This window comes from Rhopilema esculentum, chromosome 15 (genome assembly GCF_057945365.1).
Source record: "Rhopilema esculentum isolate cy_ngs chromosome 15, ASM5794536v1, whole genome shotgun sequence".
Lineage (NCBI taxonomy): Eukaryota > Metazoa > Cnidaria > Scyphozoa > Rhizostomeae > Rhizostomatidae > Rhopilema > Rhopilema esculentum.
In genome coordinates, this window is record NC_142829.1 from 9,299,996 (window position 1) to 9,323,250 (window position 23,255).

General features: G+C 36.7%; 2 protein-coding genes across 3 annotated transcripts; one reads left to right on the forward strand and one right to left on the reverse strand.

Annotated features, from left to right (window-relative positions):
• The first annotated feature begins 7,241 nt into the window (after nucleotides 1-7,241).
• Nucleotides 7,242-17,712, forward strand: LOC135685333 (transient receptor potential cation channel subfamily A member 1). 2 transcript variants are annotated; one of them, XM_065201242.2, is made up of 10 exons: nucleotides 7,242-7,752; nucleotides 8,437-8,801; nucleotides 10,154-10,418; nucleotides 10,928-11,252; nucleotides 11,536-11,735; nucleotides 12,640-12,969; nucleotides 13,205-13,627; nucleotides 14,846-15,533; nucleotides 16,071-16,249; nucleotides 17,326-17,712. In XM_065201242.2, exons 1-10 carry the CDS (start codon nucleotides 7,373-7,375, stop codon nucleotides 17,534-17,536), a joined length of 3,366 nt encoding a protein of 1,121 aa, XP_065057314.2. In that variant the 5' UTR covers nucleotides 7,242-7,372; the 3' UTR covers nucleotides 17,537-17,712. The 2 variants fall into 2 exon arrangements, with proteins under 2 accessions (XP_065057314.2, XP_088968756.1); XM_089112630.1 differs by having other exon boundaries at nucleotides 7,615-7,841.
• Nucleotides 17,713-17,849: 137 nt separating this feature from the next.
• Nucleotides 17,850-21,964, reverse strand: LOC135685334 (uncharacterized). The gene is made up of 3 exons (XM_065201243.2): nucleotides 21,658-21,964; nucleotides 20,859-21,084; nucleotides 17,850-20,757 (listed from the first exon to the last, which is right to left on the reverse strand). Exon 3 carries the CDS (start codon nucleotides 20,443-20,445, stop codon nucleotides 19,393-19,395), a length of 1,053 nt encoding a protein of 350 aa, XP_065057315.1. The 5' UTR covers nucleotides 20,446-20,757; nucleotides 20,859-21,084; nucleotides 21,658-21,964; the 3' UTR covers nucleotides 17,850-19,392.
• Between the last annotated feature and the right edge of the window lie 1,291 nt (nucleotides 21,965-23,255).

Below are 23,255 nucleotides of genomic sequence, written 5' to 3' on the forward strand. Positions count from 1 at the left end.
CACTAATTTCACCCCTTTATTCGGAGAGTGAATATTGAATGGTAAAATTAAAGTTGGGATACCTCATGAGTCATTTAAAAAATATCTTCTATTTGCTTTTTACATCAATGACCCATCCACTTGTCTAGCCGCCTGTTCAAAAAGTAATATGTATATTGATGACACATTTGCGACCAGCCTTTAATACCACTCAGTTGACCTAGGTCATGGAAGATGCTGGGTAAAGGGGAGAAAGAGTTATGGCAATAATATTTAAGACAGGCATCTTAAAGATCCATAAAACATAAAATAGAAAATAGATCAGCAATCATCATGATTACGAGATTCTAGTAACAAGATTGTTGAAGACGTGAAAGTCTGGATCGAAGCTCAAACGAGAAAGGCCAGATAGAAAGGTTTTGTCTAAAGAACAAAACAAGCATTCAAGAGCCTTTCATGTTCTTCTTAAGAACTTTTTCTGTTAAGCATGCTGAATAACTTCTGTCTAACAAACTGATAAACGTCTGTTTACCTTAAAACGTACTGAAAACCCACCTTTACTCCATCCCCTCATGGTCTTGTAAATGCTAGAAATGGCATAAAGCCAACATGTCCTCACCCACAAATCCAAAGTATAAAGCTTTCAAAAAGCAAAGTAATTCATTGGAGCTAAAAATTTAGGATATCGGGCTTACTTTTGCGTGAATAACGAAATATCTTGGTGTGCAAATTGAAAAAATCTTATGCTAAAAAAAGATAGTTTTATCCAAAATCACTAGGGCGATATGCCTTTTGAAGCTCGCAAAATGCTTCTCCTCCAGCAATTGCATACTAGTATTTTTGAGACACCCTTTAACTAAAGGTGTTCTGCCTGGGGATGTTGCAGTATGACTAAACTGGGCCACGTGCAGTAATTACATAGCAGAGCTGACATGACTCTAATGAGAGCACCATCTTATCAGTAATGTTGATTGGAAGAAAGCCATAGACGAACTTTTTGCTAAGGAGACAAACCATACTTCTATGACCTTGCTCCAAAAAGGGGATGGAGGGTCATCAAAAGAAACATAAAACAACGAAGTCATAGATGAAGAAAGCGTAGGTGCTTCTGATAGACGATTTTACCGACAAAGTAAGGGTTTTCTGTATCAACTGAAGATTTACCGACCAACTCATGAAATGTCACACTCCTCTACACCCCTCTCCCATTAACTACGTCCCTGGTAAGCATTTCGCAAAAACATCATCATAGCTGACCTTGAAAAAAATTCTGAACACAACAGCTGACTAACCATTAGCTACAAAAAGCCCAAGATAGAGTAGATAGATGTCAAGGCAAAGAATAACCTCACAGCAAAGTATCGGAAGACATCCAGTTCATCACTTAGACTACTTGTAAATAATTCCATGTTGAAAATCAGTTTATGGTTAGTTGGTTCAATTTAGTATTAGATTTTCAGCCTCGAAGATCGTATATCAATGTAATATCATTATACTAATAATATTTTAAGTTTGGTTTTATTTGCTAATTAGCTATTGTTTACCAATATATCACAAACGTGAAATAAGTAAACAAAACATTTTTTTCCTGAATTGATTCAGCTAATGGACTAAAGATGTGTGCAGGTATTTGTTATTTTGAATTTTCTTTCACTGTATGTATTGGTTTCAGATCTAAGACGTTTTTATTATTAGTGTATTGAACTTATATTGTAATTAGGTGAGTGAATTTAATGTAATTAGGTGAGTGAAGTCACGCTACAAGTTTATGATGGGCTAACAAGTTACGTTTACGTTATAGTTGTATATAGTCACGTTTTGTATATATTTGAAGATAAAATCAACGATATGGAGTTTCATTCACGTCTACGCTCTACCGAAGCTTTGTTCAAAATATAATGTCGCCCAACGCGGGGCACGGAATACGACGAAATCATGGCCACTGAAGCAGAAGGTAACAGTGGACAATTAAAGAAATTGTTAGCAATACGAGGAGGAAATAGAACCTCCATTACGAAGCTTGAACGACAAGTCACGGCTCTTCTTGAAGAACTAATTATTGATAATGGCAGTGGCGCTTCTATTGGGGGTCAGGGCCCCCCAGAAATTTTCGTTGCCCCTTGTTTTGCCCCCCCCCCCAGTTTTTTCAAAAGTCTCTATTAAAAATTCAATGTTTTCTTCCAAAGCTGTTCAATCGTTGTTTGACTTTGTTAGGGTTGCTCTCTTTATTTTCCTCAATTTTAACTTTATTGCATTTATTTTAGAAACTAGGGGCCCCGATAAGCGTTTTGGTTTGTAACCGAGGTGAACATTTATGAAATTTTGGCTCCTTTCTGATAAGTTACCAAGTAAAAACCAAGTGTTACCAAGAGTTCTGTAGTTACCAAGAAAAACTAATTCTTGACAATCATTTAAACTCTATATTTGCTATATATTATCACGAAGATCCACCTTCTTGCGGTGGGGTGCGCAGGGTCAGCCCAATACCATCCCAGTGTACCTTGGCAATCTACTATTGCTTATCGAAATTGTATGACTTGAAGTTCTGTGTGATAGAATGATTTGCTTGATCTTATGGAGGTTGTATATAAGTCATAACTACTATGGAAAATTTTTACCAATCAGCCTCACAAAGCTATTAGACTTTTATTTTTCAGAAGTTTAGTTCTTCTGTTGAAAACCATGTTCATGAAACATTATTGTTAAACAGATAAAACTCAGTGGAGTAACAGAACAAAGTTACTTTTAGTCAAATAACAAACAGCCCCGAACCTTTAGGGGCCCCCAGCAAGAATGTTTCTTTATTATTTTCCCTAGGGGACACAGCTGCTCCTTACACCACCAATAAAACTATTTGGCATAATGATAACAACCTTGATAGAGCTGTACCAAGGACATACTTATCTATGGGGAGCTAAGAACCGGTGCCTTGTAGCTAGCTAATTTTGAGCCACCGCGCCACTGCTTCACATTCTACTAGTTCCCAAAGTAATAGCTAGCGTTGGCTCCTATAACTGAAAGTTTGGCCCTCGGTTAGCCCCCCCCCCCCCCAGATTTTTAAGGCTATGGATAATGGAGAAAAACAAACGTACGTGAACGGACTAAACGAAAAGATACTGGAATTATGTCCAGACGTCAGCATCGAAAAAGAAGTCGATGAAACAACGGAGCTGAATTTCAGAATCGATGAAATTCTGGGAAGAATTCAAGCATTTAAAGACGGTCGATACTCTCAGACCAAAGCATTCGGAGTTGGGAGTGGAACGACACAAGCTATTACGTCAACGCCTTCCAGAGATGCTGAAAATGTTCAAGGAGCAACAATCAACGACCATGGTCTGAACACGAGCGGGGTTACCATGGGTTCTGTTGCCATTCGTCTGCCAAAAATGGCGCTCCCACGATTTAAACGGAGATATTACACGTTTTATGTCCTTTTGGCAGAGTTTTGAAAATGCAGTAGATAAAAACGAAGGCATAACTGCGGTTGATAAGCTCACCTACTTGGTGAATTTGTTGGAGGGTCCAGCATACCGTACTGAATCAGGACTTGAACTGACGGAACAAAATTATTTCAATGCGGTGGAAATTCTAAAGGCAAGATTTGGCAATAAACATCAAATAATCTCAACACACATGCAGGCTCTCCTTGGGCTACAAAACTGCCCAAACGAAAACGTGAAGCAATTGCGTTTCATTTACGACAACATAAAAGTACACGTAAGGGGGCTTGAAGCCCTTGGTATGACTTCTGCAAGTTATGGCAGTTTGTTAGTACCCATCCTTATGGCAATAATGCCGCGAAAAATTACGTTGCATGTTGCAAGAAAGACGACCGAGGAACTGTGGCCGATTAAAGAAATATTGGAGATTGTCAGAAACGAAATTGAAGCCAGGGAATTGAGTAATAACATCAAGCCCGTCGAAAAGAAATGTGACAAAACATTAGGATATCAACCAAAATCACCACAAGGCACTACCAAGACATTTTTGACAAAAGAAGAAAAAGTGCAAGTAGTGTTTATTGTGGACACACGCACTCTCCGTCAAGCCAGGAAATAACGAATAGAAAAAAGCTTCTACTGGGAACCAAACGATGTTTTTCCTGCTTGAAATCTGGACATATGACAAATAAGTGTCGGGAAAATCGCAATTGCAAAAAGTGTGGCAGAAATTTTCATCACGAATTAATTTGCTACAAAGGAGCAAAACAAACGGAGGAAGAAACAAAAGAAACTACCAGTGTTACAGGAAAACAGGATATCAGGTTTGTTGATTTTGGTTTTGAAAGAAGACAGGTGATAAGAATCTGGGGTGCAAGAAGGGCGTTACAAAGTTTACAAGCTCTAGGAAGGAAAGACGAGGAAGATTCAGAGTATATCTTGGGGAATCAGGGATAAAAGATCAGATCTCCTGGTAGCAATGTGTATGAAAATAACTGTTAAAAATGGATTGGTTGGCAATAGAACGCCGAGGAGAATGAAGTTGCAGAGATTTGTAAAGTTGCAGTTGTTGATGAGATGAATAGCAATTTACCAACCCAGGTATGAATCATGGCATTAGATCTATCAGAGATAATGCTGCCAATCAACCTAATAATAGTGCATTACAAACCATTAAATATGGTGTTTTCTGATGAAGAAGTTTTCTGCCAGACAAAATCAAAACCTTAGGCAAGAGGTGTAGGAGATCACTCTGCAGTTACCAAAGAAGTCAATCTCAGAACTATGCAATTACCAAAAGGAGTCAATAACAGAACTATGCAATTACTAAAGGAATCGATAACAGAACAAGGCAATTACCAAAGGAGTCGATAACATAACTATGCAATTACTAAAGGAGTTGATAACAGAACTAGGCATTTACCAAAGTAGTCAATAACAGAACACCAAACGTGAGCAGCATGAGCTGGAAAAGCCCCGGTAGATCTTACTGACCAAACCCTTCACTAATTGGTTACTCAACAAAAGACTAAAGCTCAGACAAGGTGTGCTGGAACTCCTATAACACCCCCTAGACCTGTCACTGAGTGAATACAAGCAGTTTCTCTAGATCAAAAAAGAAAAAAATATATCTAAAGTTAGAGATAACTACTTATACTAAGTGCTTATAAGTTATCTGTTAGAATTTAGAGAAAGAATCAGAGAAGGTGATTGGTATACTCTTACTAATGCAGTAGAATATCATGGATACCATACACATTACATCTTAGACACAGACGTCACAGGAAAAATGTTAAAGATCATATTGACCAGGAGATGCCAGAGTGCAATGAGCTAGCAGTCCTTATTTTGGTAACCTGATCAAGAAGCAGAAAAGTTACATCAATCTGTAATAGTTTTGTCGATTTATTTTACATTTACCAGGGAACATAACCTGACCAAGAAACATGATATTTTGATCAATTTACACCAGCTTTGCCAATTTTACATTTGCCGCATATTTCTTCTTTTCTTGTCATCCATTTCTCAACAATATGATGCTCCCTTTAACTGTGGTGCCCTTAGCACATGCTTAATGGTTTAAACGACCCTGCATACGTCGATACAATGGTTCGTTGCCTAAATTTGCAGATTGCTGGCAGTATACAAAGCAGAGGAAGTAGAAAGCTAAGTTAAACCCCTATCCAGTTTTGATATTTCAGGACCACTGCCATGACGGGTGTGAATTAAAGTCTGTTTGGCATTGATAACATTAGAATCTAAATCAAGTTGCTTGTTATTGATTTCATTTTTAGCGAAATTGTAGAGATTAGCGTGTCAGAGGTCTGGGAACGAGTACATGGCCCAAAAATAGCATTTAGGGCCATTTTGATGATAGTTGTGAATCTAAGTCACATTACCGTGTTATGGTTAGCATTTATGCTAATTTTCATGCCATTGATTTCGTTTTCAAAAAGTTAAAGAGACTACCAGTTTAGAAGTCTGGGAACAAGCATTCTAAAAATAGCATTTCGGGGCATTTTGAAGATGCGTGTCGAACCAAATTCTTTTAGTGTGCTATAATTAGTATCTAAATCAAGTTGCTTGCTATTGATTTTATTTTTAGCGGAGTTGTAGAGATAAGCATGTTAGAGGTCTGGGAACTCGTACATGATCTAAAAATAGCATTTGAAGGCATGTTGACGATGTGTGTGAATCTAAATCACATTAACGTGTTATGATTAGTATCTATACAAATTTTTCATGTCATTTATTTCGTTTTTTCAACAAAGTTATAAAGATAATCAGTTTAGGAGTCTGGGAACAATTTACCTTTCTAAAAAAGCATTTGGGGGCATTTTACAGTCTGGATCCCGATCCCATCTTATTTGGCATATCAAACTGTATAGTTGTGCAGATTTGTATGCTTTTATCACAATGTGCGCAAGATCATCGTTTTAGAGCCCTTAGCTATGTCAAAACACCGAAAGTGAGATTTTCACTATACATAGCCTTCTTTATGTTTTTGCTCCTGAGTTCTAGCCACAAGTGAAGGCAAAATTCAAAATTTTTATGTTATTCCTGTTTCTGTACCATTTTTTACGGCACTTGATGTGCAGTGAAAATTAAGGGAATATCAAGAAACTTTTGGTACTACAATTTGATGATTTGAACTTTTGGAACTAGGCCTTGAGGTAGGTTCCTTATAAAAAAAGCGTGTATATCAATGATATTTCAATTTTTTTTGAGTTCCCTAAAAAATTCGTATTTGTGGAAGGGCTTGCCTGATAACCACCAGACCCAAATTTTAAAGACAATATTTCCTTTGAAAACCGGGTCTGGTTATGAGGCTATGGAAGGGCTCCCTAATTAAGAGTTTGAAATGAGAAATGAATTGAAATGAAATTAAATTCAATTGAACTCAATTCAATTTTAATAAATTCAAGCTTTTAATTAAAGGTTAATTGATGTTTACTAATTTACTTACAATTATAAAGCTTAGGACAAATAAAAAGAACTCAGACGAGCTATGGGGTTATTTACCCTATTACAGAATTACAATTGAATTGTGAAATGAAGGCTGCATCTCTGTTCTCCTTTATCTGCATGGGATATTTGATCTTTTTGCCCATGTTTTGTTTCGAAAAGTATGGTTTAAACATCTGCGAAAATATTGGCTCGGTCAATCTCACGAGGCTTCCAATGCCTTTTGAGCATAACCACAGAGTGGCATAACTTTGCTGAACTTGTCCCAGACATCCCAGACTATGTTTTTCTAATAATAGGATGATTGACACACAGCTTGATAAATTGATAATTCGAAACAAATATCACGCCTATAGCGCCTACAAAGACGGAAGTACCTCATATCCTTTTTAGAAGGCATTTGTTGACAGAGTTTCGTTATCAAGCCCAAATAACAGTCGGTTTTGCAAAGTAACAAGTTAAATGCAGACATAAACTGAAAACAAATGGAGCTGCATAATTTTGGCGCGAATCATGAACTAGAAGTACCCAAAAGGAACAATGGTTCATATTCGCTGCTAAGAAGAACGACTGGTCTGGCTCGGAATCGAAAATCTCGCTTAAACCGTGGGATAAAACGGAGAAACGGCGTTCAAGACTTTACATTGCATACAGCTGTCACCGAAAATGATATTGCGACAGTGAAGGAAATTTTAGCAACTGTTAATGATGAGGATATCAACCGTCAGGATGAAACAGGAATGGCACCTTTGCACTATGGGGCTAGGCTCGGTTTTGAACAGGCCACTTCCTTGCTTATTGGTGGCAGGGCGTCACTGGATCTCAAAGCAACCTGTGGTTCTACTGCTTTGCATCTTGCCATTAAGTCAGTAGCACAATTTGCAATTATGCATCTTTTTATATGCAGGAGAATGAGTTGATTGCTCTTTGCACCACCGCAGTATTTTGTCAATCGTTGAGTGACTGGTCTTTTTATACGTTGTCATTTGATAACATTTTTAACTGAGAATTTTATTTAACTTTTTGTTCTTAATAAGCCATTAATTTATACGTCTTCAAAGGAAGCATTATTAGAAGACTGGTACCCCCAAGCCAACTCCCAATTTATCATTTGGATCCTCCATTCCATATTTACCTAATCATAATTTTTGACACTGGCTTTCCCATTGAAGCCCTCATTTGTCTAATTGTTTTATGCAATTCATTACATAAGGCCTCTTCCAGTTTGAAACAGAAAATTAACATAAGCCATTTTTCTTTGTTAAGTTCCCCTCTCAAACCCTCTCCTTCCTAAACTCATACAATAATGAGGGCAAAGGAAAACAATAAACTCAGAGGCAAAATGTAATATTTCTTTTTGTCCAGGGCTGTAGGAAAAAGGGGTGGGGCTAGAGCAGCTGGAACACCCGGATAAATGACAAACTTTAGTATATTTCCTTCAAAATAGTGTGTTGAATGAGATAGAGTACAATGGGCAGCCCCCTATATGAATTTCCCTCCAACGATACAGATAATTAAAATTTTGAATATTAGGTCTTTTCTTTCTTAGGCATAGAAAAATAAAAGTTGCCACACTGCTGCTGAAAAATGGTTCCAATCCAAACATCTATGATGAAAATGGTCTGAATGCATTGATCTTAGCTGCTAAAAATGGCTTGTCCCAAATTGTTGAGATGATATTAGAAACAGATTTTGTTGAGGTGAATGCTCAAGATATGAAAATGAATACAGCTCTGCATTATGCAACAATAAGGAATGACTTTGAAAGTTTCAAGGTTTTGCTTGAAAACGGTGCTAAACTTGAAACTGCCAATTCTCATGGAGAGACCATACTTCATCTTGCTACTGCTGAGAAAAATTCATCTATCATCCAAATTATTCAGTCATATTTTTCACAAAAGGAGCAGATTAAGGGTATGTAATTAGTGAAATTTTTGTATTAGACATTTTTCATTTGTTTCATTTTGATTCGTTTCTGGAAAATAAGAATATTTTGTAACTAGCAGGGCCTTAAATCCTGGGGGGATGGGGGGGACTAGACCCCCCCAAAAATCTGGAGCAAAACATTTTCCTTGAAAGAAGGTAATCCCTGGTAGCCGGGTTAGAACCAAACCACGTTTTCTGTGTTATTGCAACAAACCTCAGCCACTAAGGTTATTTTTGTAAGCAGAGTGGTTTTTATAATTTTTACAAGATAAAAACTTACTGTTTTCTACCGTTTTTTACTGTTTTCTATCGTTTTATTTTTGAAAACAGAGTATGAAATAAAAAGAGAGCAATCTGTCATTTTATTTGACCTATTTACTAACTTATTTACATACATTTCTATTATTTGTCTATTATTTACTTTTATTTAGTAGATCACTTTTTGTATCATTAAAATGTATTCTTTTTGGTGTGTAAAAATGGCCTACACAATGTGTGACAATGGCCTAAAATGGCCTGAGAAACGTTGAACTTTCTATCCTGAGCGATTCTAGTATTTTATTAAATTTAGTCTGGGGGATGCTTTTTTAGCCTTTCTAGAAGGTAAAATTTCAAAAAAAATTTCCCGTGTCGGACCCAACCATGGTGGGTCCTCCTACGACAGTAAACTTGATTTTTAGCTCCCAAGGTTCAATTTCTTGGATCCGTCTTTGAAAAATGTTATCCATCCAATCATACACACAAGTCAATGTACTAAGGAATATCTGTAAATACCTTCTATAGAGCAGAAAGTCTTGAGAAATCCAAGAATATTGACTTTTGTTTTTAAAGTAATTTGCCCCTCGACTGTTTCCATAACACATACCATAAATCCCTTGTGGTGCCATGACCCACTGCATACTTTATATTCATTCGTTCTGCTGACCCCCCCAATTCACATGACAGATTTACGGCCCTGGTAACTAGAGAGCCTCTTATATTTTATATACCTAAGGTGGCTTAATTGGAGCTATATCTAGACACACCTGAAATTACCTTATCCATTGACATGTTAATTATCTTTATTTTTGTTCCGGCGACTACAAAATTAAGCATCACAATGCATTAAAATGTTTGGATTTAAAGTGGAAATATTACTGCTGCTCACTTGTGTATTGATTGATGTATGAATTGCCATCAACTGGATGTATTTTTGGCGACTCCTTGTGGGTGCACACGAAAATATTTTTACCACACCCTAATGAAATAGGCCCTTTGTTAGGCTAGCCACCTGTCAACTGTGATGTTAGATGACCTTCATATGAAGAGATCTTACTTATTCTTGTTGTATTCATATGCAGATTCAAAAATTTTCCACGATGGCCTACTCAATCGGAGAAGAAATGATTCAAAAACAGCGCTTCACATAGCATCTCAGTTAGGGGCTGTTGAAATCATGGAGGGTCTTATCAATATGGGCTGTGATGTTCTAGTTTGTACATCAAACAATACCTCTATGCTTCATTTAGCTGCATCAAGTGGCAATTGTAATGCAGTGAAGCTTCTGCTCAAAGCTGGAGTACCAACTGATTTGCAGGACAGACACAAACGGACAGCTTTGCATTGGTATCGATTGATAATAGTTGTGTGCATTGATTGTGTTTTGAAAATTCAACATATAAATTTGTAATTTTCAATAATCACCATTCATTCTATTATCCATAAATACATTTCAACTGCAAGAAATTTTGTAAATATAGGTAGGAACTTATTAACAGTTTAGTACCTTTGATATTTTCTTTTCATAATTAGTGGCAGTTTTAGGTGTATCCAAGGGGGCTGCAGCCATATGCATCTGTCTTATGAAAGCCTGAAGGACCCCTGCATTGAATTGTAAAGAATATGGATCACTTTTTTAGACCCTACCCTCCAGTCTCTTCAAATGGGACCTCTCTGAATAACACTTCTGTGATGAGAGCTCCCTGTTAATTTTTATTTTTATTATTGTTAATGACAATGTTTGTCTCACTGTATATCTATAGGATTTAAAGTAATAAGATAAAATGATATTTAATAGAATCATCACAATACTGCTTTATTCATAACCTTTTTTAAGAAAAAATTTTCTTTTGCAGGGCAGTGGAAGCTGGTAATAGGAATATAGCACATGCATTAATTGAATATAATGCAAATATTGATGCCAAAGATGAGTTCTGCCTCACTCCCCTTCTGCTTGCTGCCATAAATGGTTGTGCTGACATTGCTGTTTTGTTATTAGAATGTGGAGCCACGTGCAGTGTTAAAGATGTTAACTTGAAGAACAGCCTTCATTATGTAGCTAAGAGTGGAAACTATGAGCTTGCGTCCTTGCTTCTAAAAAGTATGAAAACTCTTATTTATGATGTGGACATGAAAGATCGAACCCCTGTTCACTATGCAGCACAATATGGACATGCAGAGGTTTGATTAAGTTTCACTAGTGAGTCTAACAAAGGTATTGCAAAAAAGTTCCTGTGAAACACATGAACTACCCTCTAAACAATTTTTTATACCTGGAAATTTCTTTGCCAGGCTCCTGATATTTATAGCACAGCAAAAACTCGTTCAAGTGTTTTCACAGATAGTAATCTTCAATTTTGCAGTAAATCTTCAATATTTGAGATTTGGATTACGTTTTTACAAAAATAGATCAACGATGATATTCAAAAGAAGCTTTATTTATGTAAACATTCCTGTCCAACAGATCTTAAGATTATTCAAGAGCGAAACAATGCGATTGAACGAAGAAGATTGCAATGGAGATACCCCCATGCACCTCGCAGCGAAGTATGGAAATGCGTCATGTATCGAAGTGCTTGCCAAAGAAGCTGAGAAAGAAACTCTTTATTATACAAATCAGGACCAGCAAACGCCATTACATGTCGCTGTTATCGCAAAACAACTGTAAGTCATTTTTTAAGTAATTTATTGTAAGTACTTCCAAATTCCACTATTAAAGTGTTTTGAAAGTGTTTTAAAAGAAATCGAGAAATCTCAACGAAGATTTGTCTTCATTTATATTTTCACACTATTGCCTTGGTCCTCATTTTTACATCAGCTATTAGCAGTTATATCGATCGCCTTCTCGTTTGTAGAAAATCTATATGTCTTACAGCATTTTATAAACAATTTTTGTTTGTAATTTTTCTAGAGACCGTCTGACCACAGATAATCTAGGAAGGTTTCTGAGTTTTGAAAGTAAACGTGAAGACTATTGTCTTATTTTGATGTCTGCAGGTTTGAAAGGGTAAAAATAATGAATGAAAGTAAGGAAGGAAACGTTCGTTACTAACAAGAAAGGAATCAAAGAAGAAGTTTCAGGGAAAATGTTGAGCTTGCCTCAATTTCATACACCACCACCTTTTTGGTATTTTATTGCCTTTTAAACCACAAGCGATTCCAGAGTTTCAACATGGAGATTTTATTTTACTTGCTTGTAGCTGTCATAAGTTCCTCGGCTATTTTAGTTTTTTCATTCTCCGCAGAATGTAATATCAATCATGGTGTATTTTCCTGCAGTATCTAAATAAAGCGTCCATGGGGCTTATTTTAACACAACAATTGTCCTCTGCAGATGAAGGCTTATTAAAGGGTAGTGTCTTATTAACAAAGTTCACTTAATAGCTGGGGCGTTATGATTAACCGTCAGAAGGATACGCATTGGGCCATAAATATGCGTGTACACATCAAGAATTTGCTTGCTAATTACATATCAGCGCTATTTTTTTATCACTGGGTCAGGTGACGCTTAGGCAAAGTTTTGTTATCCTTTCTTATCGTTAATTTGCTCTTGCGATCGCCATTCTAGAAATGCCTGTGAGGTATTACTTAAGAATGGTGGAGACGTCGGCCTAGCTGATAAATCAAGTTGGACTGCTTTGCATCACGCAGCTACTCATGATGATGCTAGAATTCTAGCGATCCTGCTGGAGAGTGGCACAGAATTAGACAAAGAAGATGACTGGTGCAATACCCCATTGATGATTGCTGCTGAAGCAGGAAATGTCAGCGGTGTCATGTTGCTGATAGAGCTAGGTGCTAACATAAGGCAAATAAATGAGGACGGAGACAACTTTTTTGATTTGGCAATCGATCTCCGCAAAGTTGATGTCTGTAAAGCAGTTTTAGAGAGTGATAGGTAACTTTTTGCAGTTGTTTCAGATCTTTTAATGTTTAGGCAAAAACAGCTTTTTCAATAGATAACAGAGAGTATCTTCGTGCAGTACCGTCATTATCCAAGTTTGTGTTGACTGTCCATAAAAACGAAATTTTTGGATGACGGTGACAATTTCCTAGAGTACAAATTTTCTCCAGCCATAATTTCCTTAAATCTTCTAAAGTGTGAAAGCTTGCTTAATTTGTCTCTCTTTTAGATGGGAAGAAGTTATGTCCAGCAAAGATAGCCACGGGCAACATTTTATGAAAAAGCTAGTTGAAAGGTACCCTGACCAAGCAGAGGTTGTGCTTGATCGATCAACGAAATTTTCAGATCATCATCCAGAACATCCAGATTTCTCCGTAACGTTTGACTATCAGTTCTTGGAAGAGTGTCCTAAGACGCAGTCAATTCTCTCGGACACGTGTGCAGTGCTAAAAAAAAGTCGAAACGGACTGTATTTTGCTCCCAATATATTGGCGGAGTTTGGCAGAGAGAGTCTCATGTCACATCCCATTATATCGAGTTTATTCGAGATTAAATGGCAACGTGTTTGCAGATACGTTTACTACCTGAGCTTTCTCCTATATCTGATTTTCATCGTTTCCTTGACTGTACTCATAATGCTGGAGGGGAAAGTGTAAGTATATTCGTTGTATATAAACTGCCGAAATGTTCCATGAGACCTGTCTTGACTAAACCATAAAGGACATACTTTCTCTGACATAATGATTTTGATTTCTCAAGACCTCGTTTGCACAAGAGTGGATCCTATCCGTTTCAAAGAAGTACGGATTGATCTTAACTTATTAAAACTTTTTTGATCGCTATCCGAACACCGTGGGGCTCTCTTTCACAGGCGATCCTGTATAAATGGAATCTCGCCCGGATCCTGTGTTGACTGTTGGATGTGGACCAGATCGGATCCTTTTACGTCCCTACCTTGACGGTTTTCTTTAAAGAAGGTTGTCGGTGCCAATTTTAAAATGCATATAGGTGTACTGTGTGGGTCTAATCTGGGTCTGCTTATGTTTATTTGGATCTGTTCCGTATACCGTAAAACCTTGAATTGTCCCCCCCCCCCCTCGAAAAATCCCCCACCCTAGAACTACAAATTGTCAATTAGCCACCCCTCAAATAAGCCCCACTGCTACCACAAATCCTCGAATTGACCCCCTCTCGAATTGTTGTTTTTGCCATCCGAAGTTGCCTTTGGCGATTTATTGAATTACTACAAAAATTCATACTTTTGATAATGTTCATAAAGGAATACTATAATTTTATAAGCCCACTCGTACAAGGCCCCCCGAATAACCCCCATTCAAAAATATCAAAACTAAATAAGCCCCCAGGGGGTTAATTCGAGGATTTACGGTAAGCACTTTGGAAGTATCAAGATAGTTTTGGATCCGATCTGGTGCAGGCCTCGTGTAAACAGGGTCTAATGCTATGCAGTTTGTTTCAGACTCCACAGCACTCTTACGTTAATGCAAATATCACTATGAACAGATATCCAAATCTTTGTACTTTAAGTTTTGATAACTTTTAAATCGTTTCAAAATATCTTACATTGCTCAGTTTATTTTCTCACTACTCAGTTTATTTTACAGTTCCCTTTACCGTCATCAGAAAAAATCTAAGTAGATGCATTTGGGAATCTTAGCTTTCTGTTCATTGACACCTTATGTATGTTTCAACTCGCTTAACCGTGTACAAAGTTTTTGCTCGACATTGGAATTAGAACACTGAAGAAATATGCTATTTTAAGAGATATGCAGTTGACACAAACATGTATATAGACCTTGAGATTTTGTCTCTATTGTTATATAGTCAATAAGGTTTCAATGCTTTTCCTTAGGTTCATAGCTATCTCAGTGGAAAAGGCAAAGCTGAACACCACATCAGACTTAAAAGCAAATGAAGTCCGGAAACTCATCGAAAATTTGCCTTCATCGAAAAAAATTGGAAAAGTGTTCGGTTACTTCATTTTAATATTCTGCGCCATACAAATACTGAAAGAGTTATTGCAGTTTGTGGTGTTAGGCTGGAGATACTTTGCGAGTATTGCGAACTATATCGAAATTGTTTTATACGCCACGTCCTTATATTTTGTGATAAAATTCATATTTAACCCAACTGTGACAGAGAACTTGTACGAGACAGGAATCATATGCATTTTTCTGGGTTGGGGAAACACACTGCTGTTCTTGCAACGGATTCCGCTATTCCGCCTGTACATTGTCATGTTTGTTACTGTGTGTATCACAATTTTGAAACTATTGGTGGTGTTTGGCCTGATAATTCTTTCATTTACTTTGTCGTTCTACTTGCTGTTCATCAGACAGAAAGCTTTTCGCAGCCCTCTCATCAGTGTATCGAAAGTTTTAGTTATGGTGACTGGTGAGTTTGAATTTGAGGACGCTATCAGTTCTCGGCTTGGTACCAAAGATGGATCGAACATCCTGTATGTTCCATACCCAACTTTGTCCTACGTGATATTCATCTGCTTTGTCTTCCTGGTTGCAGTTGCTTTCACGAATCTTTTGGTGAGTGCACTATTATTTTTACAAGCATCTTTAATTTTAGCTGCTCGCTACCCATTTATCTCTTTGAATAGGCATATCTTTTTCTTTGTTGACAAATTGTTCTCTCATATTGTCATGCCATGCAGAAAAATGGCACTTACAGTCACACCTTTTACGTTGAAGCATTTTCTGCGTTAATGGATAATAGTAATCTGCTATTTACGTGTTTCAGCTAAAGGCTTTTTATGACACGAAGCATTTATTCAGCACTTAAACACTACCCTGCTATTTTCCTCCAAAATACTGGCATATTTTCCACGAGATGTCACATACATTTTGTGACATTTAATTTCTCTGCAACTCTAAAAATTTGCAGTTTTGAACGAGGTCTAAAATTTTAATAATTAAAGGATGTGTGTCTGTCAGAGACAAAATATTGGCCATAAGGGGGAGGGGTTTTACCCCTGAAAGTTGGTCCAATGCGAAATTTTTTGTGTCAAAGTATTTGTCCTGGTATTTTTCGATTGTAGATGATGTTATTTGTGTGTTATTTTCTAGGTAGGTTTGGCGGTTGGGGATATTGAGAACATTCGTAATCTTGCGACTGTCAGCATCCTTCAGCAGCAACTAGAGTTTATTGAAAGCGTTCAAGAAATCTTGCCAAAGTATTTCCTTCAGCGTTTTGTATATATTCCAAAGTACACATACTTCATCAACAGGAGAAGCAAATTTGAAAGGTACTTAATTATTTGTAAAGAAGCATTTGATTTGTTCAGATTTTCGGTCAGCTACTTAATTTTATGAATGCTGTTTCTTATCCAATAAATTGTTTCGTTATCCTAATTGTCTGGTAGCACTGGTAGGGTCAGTTTGTGTGTCGTTGTCGGTTTAGGGCTTTGATGTTTGTTTTTACTGTGGATGGTAGGTTTGTTGGCTTGTGTAATTGGTTTGGGCTAGTCGAGTCAGTTTTTACTGCTGATGTTAGTGACATGTATTGGTTTGAATATCGTTGCATTTATGTAGAAGAATTCTAGGCCATAGGTGTTATGTTCTTGCCCACTGTTCTTGCCTGATATGCTTAGCATTATCAGTGCTCCAGCCATAGCATGTAAACTTGGTAATTAGCAAAAATGCTCGATACCCAAGAAATATGAGAGGGGGGATTTGGCAAGTAGCCAGGTAACTTCAAATCTTGTACTTTCTGCTTGCTTTCTGACAAGGACATGGCCACGTACAGCTAAAAAATTATATGCGAATCTACTTCAGGTCATTTGGTCAGGTAAACTAATATTTGATTTGAGCCTTCTCTGATAAAAATACTCGGCTACCAGTAAGGCTCCGATTAAGATTTTCCATGCATAATCTTTGAAAAAGTTAATTAGCAAGATTAATTGAATAATTTATACAGCTGTTTTTCTGTCTGGTCAAATTTAAGAAGACTTGATTTGGCACCTTGTTTGACCAGCAAATATGTCATGTGTAAATACTAAAAATTGGGATTTAATTTGATTTTAGTTTTTTTTCTACTAAGCAAAAATATAGCTTGTTCGGGATATTTATTAGATGGCAGTTTATGAAAGCTCACTGGCAATCTCCTTCGCAAAATGTTGAACTCAAACTAACGTTGGTCCAAATATTACCGATTTTTTCAACACAGGAACGTAGCAAAAAATTCAATAGAATAAACTATACATGTCTTAATATTCTAGCTGGTTTTTAACGGTTTCCGTTTTTTTATGATCGTTGAAGAATTTTATTTAATTTTGATCTTGAATAAGAGAGATGTAATTTGACATTTTTGCGTTGGATTCAGGCTCATGGTAGCGATGGCATTCGACACCAGAGGTGAAGACTTGAAAAAGCTTCGAATGAAGCAGTTGGACTTTGAGACGAGGCTAGCGGTCAATGGAGGCCCTGATGATTCGCAAAAACAAAGAATAAACACTTTAGAGCAGTTAGTAGAAAAACAGCATATGATGTTTAGTATTAGTTTAGATCAAAGAATTCAGGCAAACAGAAAATAGAATTATCGCGATAGAGCGGACTAAATTTAATGTTTTGTTATTTGACTTTTTGAAAGTTTCCTTATGATTTTATGTTCCTAAAGCTATGTGATTTTTGCTTTATTAGAAGTAGATATTAATAGGAAAATTGTAATTTTTTATCTTTTACTGTCGTGGATATCCATCTTGAAATTTAACATTTTGCTTCAGTTTGACAAATTCTAATTCATCTCTTTCTGATCTTTTTCCTCTGTGAAGTTTTTCGATTTACTTTATTTTGGCGTGAAACCCTTGAATATTTGAAAAAGACCCTCTTGGTGCATCATTTCCATGCTATTCCCTTCTAAAAATTCTGGTTACCCCAGATATCTAATCCTTCAAAACGCTCATTTATCAATTTTAAGGAGAATAACGAATATTTTAACACTTTAGGGGAGGGGCTAATTACCTCCCCAATCAAAAGTGACTTGCCTTTGATGCCACCATTGATCGCTTCTACAAAAATTAAATTGGTGTTGATTTTGATATTGTTATCACGAACCACCTTTATCTTTTTGCTGAATGGGCAATGAAACTTTCTACAGTCAGATTCTGCATTTCATGGAATTGTGCCGCATACAAATCACTATAAATTGTTCAGATCTCCAGCGGGGGTTACTCTTACGTCGTTTTGTTACCATATTGTGGTATTGTAAATTTTTTTTGTAGTGTTGTGATTTCAATATTGTTGTGTTATAAAAAAGTCGACCATCTGAAATAATTTTTCGCAGAATGTAGGAATCGTTCGGTAAAAATAAAGGAATTTCAATTGCAAACCCCAAATCAAGTAAAAAACCTAACATAAAAGAAGAACTGTAGTAAAAATTCAGTCGGGCCTTCATCTTAAGATTTTTTACTTTTGATATCGGCTATTTGTCGTTTTTGTCAAGTTCGTTTAAGGTAACACTTTCTGCATCTGTGTACACCCCTGGCCCCTTAAAACCAACGTTGTCTTTTCCCTTTTTCTGCTTATTTTTGACTTCACTCTTTCGATCTTAGTCATTCAATGACACACGGACGAGGGTTCCACTTTTCGACTACTGGCAGATTAAAATAGACATATGGCTCAAATTCTGTGTGACAAAAGCTATCTTGCAATTTCATTTATAACTGCATCTGTATCACAAACTATTGTTATATGGTATAGCTATTGCAATTTCCATGACCATTGTGTAATATTACTTTCACAGGGCCTAATGATATACAATTCACTGGCAGTCTATGAATAAACCATTCAATATTAAAAGCGATGCCTTAGTACAATGCTAGAAAAGGAACAGCTGTCATTTTCTCTCGCAGAGTAATGAGAATATTATTTTTTGCAGCTTTCTTCGTTGAATACATCAAAGTAGGCTGTTATTGATTACAGTTATAGTGATAATCAATTTTAAACAAAAATAAGTTGCCATCTCCTCAATGGTTAAATGAAAGCTTTATTTGAGATAGATTTAAAGCTTTCTATATAATGTGATATATTTTGTAGCTAGTTACGAAAATATTTTATATGATATTAAAGTCTCTCGAATAAATGGTAAACATGAAACTTTGTCCAAAGGCTCAAGTAAATGCGTACACTGTTCGTTTCCCCTTTCAGTAAATGATCATTTCCTCAGCTGCATCTGAAGTTAAGTAATGAGCAACTAACAGTCATGCATTCATCTTCCCTTCATTGTCACGAAGGTGGACAAATGTCAATATGATTTGAATTACGTGTCAAGTGCCGTTGAAATTCTGCTATATGGCACAAGTTTGTCGTGTGTCTTCCAATATGTCGCCATAAACTGCGATGATATTTGGACTTCTGCTGAAGATACAATCCCACAATAATAATCCGGGCTTCAATTGTTTCCGACTGGTTCTTGGTTATGTGTAGGCCTGAAAGTCTCACTTGAAGTTTCGATGCCTCTTTTTGCAAATCGAATCAACTCGTAAACTTTTTTACGGATTTCCGAGTTACAATAACAGTAGATCAACGGGTTAAGGCTACAATTGACGATCCCAAACGTAAACGACCAAAAATACACGTAATTGTCGATAACGCGTATATTGCCGCCCAGTGATTGAAACATGGCAACAACTACTTGCAATGAATAGCAAGTCAAAAGAGACAGGATCACGAACCTGACAATGCGATTCGCCTTCAGCTCTCTTTCGGCCTCTTTCTTCTGAAAGCGCCGCGTAAGTTCTGCCTCCGCTTTCGTTATTTTACGTACTTGCTTCAAAATCTTGAAGTAGACAATAATTGTCCATACGTATGTTAAAGATATAACGGCGCTCTGGACTACATAAAATGCCATCCTCTCTTGCGCGAAAAAGCAGTATAAGTTCAGAACTATCATCGCAGACCAGATGAGAATAGAACCGAACACCATTGTACTTTTCGTAAAGACGCGCTCATAAACGTACGGGTAAAATATTGAGATAAATCTTTCGAGAGAAACAAACGAAACTGTCAAAAGAGAGATCCCAACAAATATATATCCTGAAATTGAGGCAAAGGTTAATAAAATGCAATCCATGCCTTCGTTTCCACGAGCGAAAACCATGAAGAGAACAACGGAAATAGGAACTTGTACAATGACGCCACTGACGAAGTCAGCTATGCATAGCCCAAAAAGAATGATATTAGAGCCTTTTAGAATATTGCGATTTCGAAGAAATGCCGTCAGTACCAAAGCGTTGAGGATTATTGCAGATACTGCAAATATACTATTCATAACGGCAACAGTTAACAAGTTGATCTTGAATATGCGAGATTTTTCGTAACCTAACGATGTATACACGCACCAAACTCGAAGCGCTGAAGTCATTTTGGTATCATTACCCATGTAGTGAGCATCACTATCCATCTCCATTTGGTAGAAGTGCTGGAACGTGTTAACCGCCCTCATTAAGTTGTCTTCTTGAACTGACAAAAATCTACCTTTGAAGTTTTCAGCAAGCTAGATGCCTTTGAGAGTTGATCAGATACTAGATGCTTGTGGAAATTTACCTGTATCTTAAACACAGGCTCTTTGTTAACGATAATCACACATTGCCGTGATTGAGGACCAGTGCTCAAAAGTGTCGACAATAGCCGTTTCTCGTTGTGTATTTTGGTTCTGGAGTCTATAATAAACAATGTTCAGTGTTCGGGCTTCTCGTTTAGAAATGACCCCACGAAGAAAGAAAGAATTTACTGAAGTTTTCGGTGTCTGAATTCCCTATCAAAAGCAAGTTGTTTGATAGTTGAACGAAGTTTCTAAGAATACAATGCAACTTTCAAAGCCTTGAAAATGTTCGTAATATTGTTAAGACGACCTACCTTCTTCTCGTGTCACTCGTCTTGTTCCAATAACCTCGATGCTGTGATTTCTCTCCAATTTATTCTTATTCAACACTCGCCAGATTGATCTATTCTAGTCAGGTTGGGATTATCCCTTTAAATATTTGATCAATAGAAATTCTGCCGCGATGGAGGAAATAGCGCGTCCAAAAGCCAAACAGGATAAACCTCTTGGTGTTAATGGCGATTTAGCTGTTACTTCCATCTGCAATTAGAATAGAAAATGGTTTTGTATTTTCATTTGAATTAAAGATTCAACACGTAATATGTGGCTGCAATAAAAAACTTTATTATATGCTCATTTTGCGCAATACCCAGGTTCAGATAGTACGAGCCGTGCACTGAATATTTCAAATATTAAAGTTAGTATTTTGTATAATACCTAATCATTGTATGCATTATTCTTGGGATAGCGTTAGCGAGTTGACAATTATTCCCCATTAAACACGAGGGTATTGTTCGTTTCGATAATTGTAGAGTGCTGAGTAAATGTTTTTTAAGTAGAACACTGATACGACTGGAGAGTATAGAGAAAACAATTTTTCATTTTAAATTGTAAAGTAATTATACACTGTATGCATGCTCAGAGATGCTGCTTTAACACCTTTGTTTTGACTGTGCATTTGAAGGCGTGCCTAGAAAATGTAAAGCTGACGAAATTTTCTCTCTGTCATCAATTTTCTGCCCCAATGACCAAATGAGATGCCATCACAACTTGCTTTGCATTTTATGTTGACGACTTTTTACAAGAAAAGGACTATGTCTAACCTGTACTTACGTTGAAATGTATTAATCTATGACCAGCTTTCAATATTCAAAATTACTGCTAAGTCTTTTACATTAGCATGTCATCTGCTCTGCAAGTAATTTGCATTCTTCCATATTTAGTTGTCAAATGTGCGAGATTGCAATTTTTCTGTAAACTAAGTACAGATGTTTAGCATATAGAAAGATTGCTCGGTAAATTCGTAAGCAGAATGCTCAAACATTGCAAAATATTTGTTAACACATCATTCGCAAAGCATCTGTATTTGTGCAAACACCCGCATAGATAAACGAATAGAAAAACGAAATCGTCGAAACTGGTGTTTTGAAATTAATGATATTTATAACGACCCTAAGGGTTTCAACTGTTAACAAATGTCGTATTTCGAGGCAAGTAGCTTAGCTATAGAATTTACTCCTTGTCTTATGTAAGAAGGCTTGCTTTCTAACGTTTCACTCACTCAGTGGCCAATGTCTTCAAGGAGAGTAAGTGGAGCAATATGTTGAGTCAGAGGCTAGGGTCTTTGTGGAAAAGTAGAGAAAATCCCGTTTTAGAGTTCTTCCCTTAAAAGTTCCTCCTCTCGCTATCTCTCATCTTGTTTCTCTTTCTTGACAGAAATTGCATCGCTACTAAAAAGTAGAACAAGTTTTCTTACTTGGTTGTTTGCAACTAATGCAATATGTATGTTTTTAGGCGATATAATCAAAATAAATTTATCTAGACCAACAAATCATTGTGAAGCTACTTACTGCAAAACCCTTAGACCACCACAATATACCCACGTGGTTTATAAATAAAGTTATTGCTTACCGATATTAAGATCATATTGTTGAGCTTTTGTTAAAGTCTGGTGTAAGTGTTTCTATTTGGTTGAAAGCTTGGAAGATTCTGAAAATTCCATATTTTTCAAAACACCAAATTTTTTTGCTCTTCTTTTGGTTGCTGAAAACAAATTTTGTAAGATTTAGATGAGTTTATCGTTCATCTCTATTATTGCTATCGCTTTCTAACAAAGAAAGGCTGGGTAAATATTATGATGCTTAAGTAATATTTTCTTTGCCAGCAGGGTTGGACATTTCAAAAGAGCTTGGCAGAGTATCCATTGATCTATCTTTACTTTCAGAATATCAGTGTTTGGTAAAAACGCTTATTTACAAAAACGAGGACAGATTTAAATGGAAATAGGTGAATATTTGCAAGAGAGCTATTGAATACCAATTTTGACGGAATCACGAATTAAACATTGAAGCTCGACGTGACAGAAAAAAGGCCTGTGGCCTCATAATCAGATCTAAAAACCAGATCAGATCTAAAGCATATTGTACAGCAATGTGTCTTTAAAGTGTGACTCTGAGGATACATCTTAACACTTAAAAGGACGGGGGATTGGGATTTACACATAACATTTGCTTCAAAGGATTAGTGTCATACGTCTCAGGACAATAAACAAGTCTAGGCCTTACTTCTTTTGCCAAATCTGTCATTTTTTAAGTGAAATGCTGCAAAGGCAGTTGTTCAGAGTCTATTTGGATAACTGTTCTTGCGTCCAACTTTTAGGTGAATAACTAAGACCGTGATTATCAACATTAGAGAACTCTCCTGCATCAAAC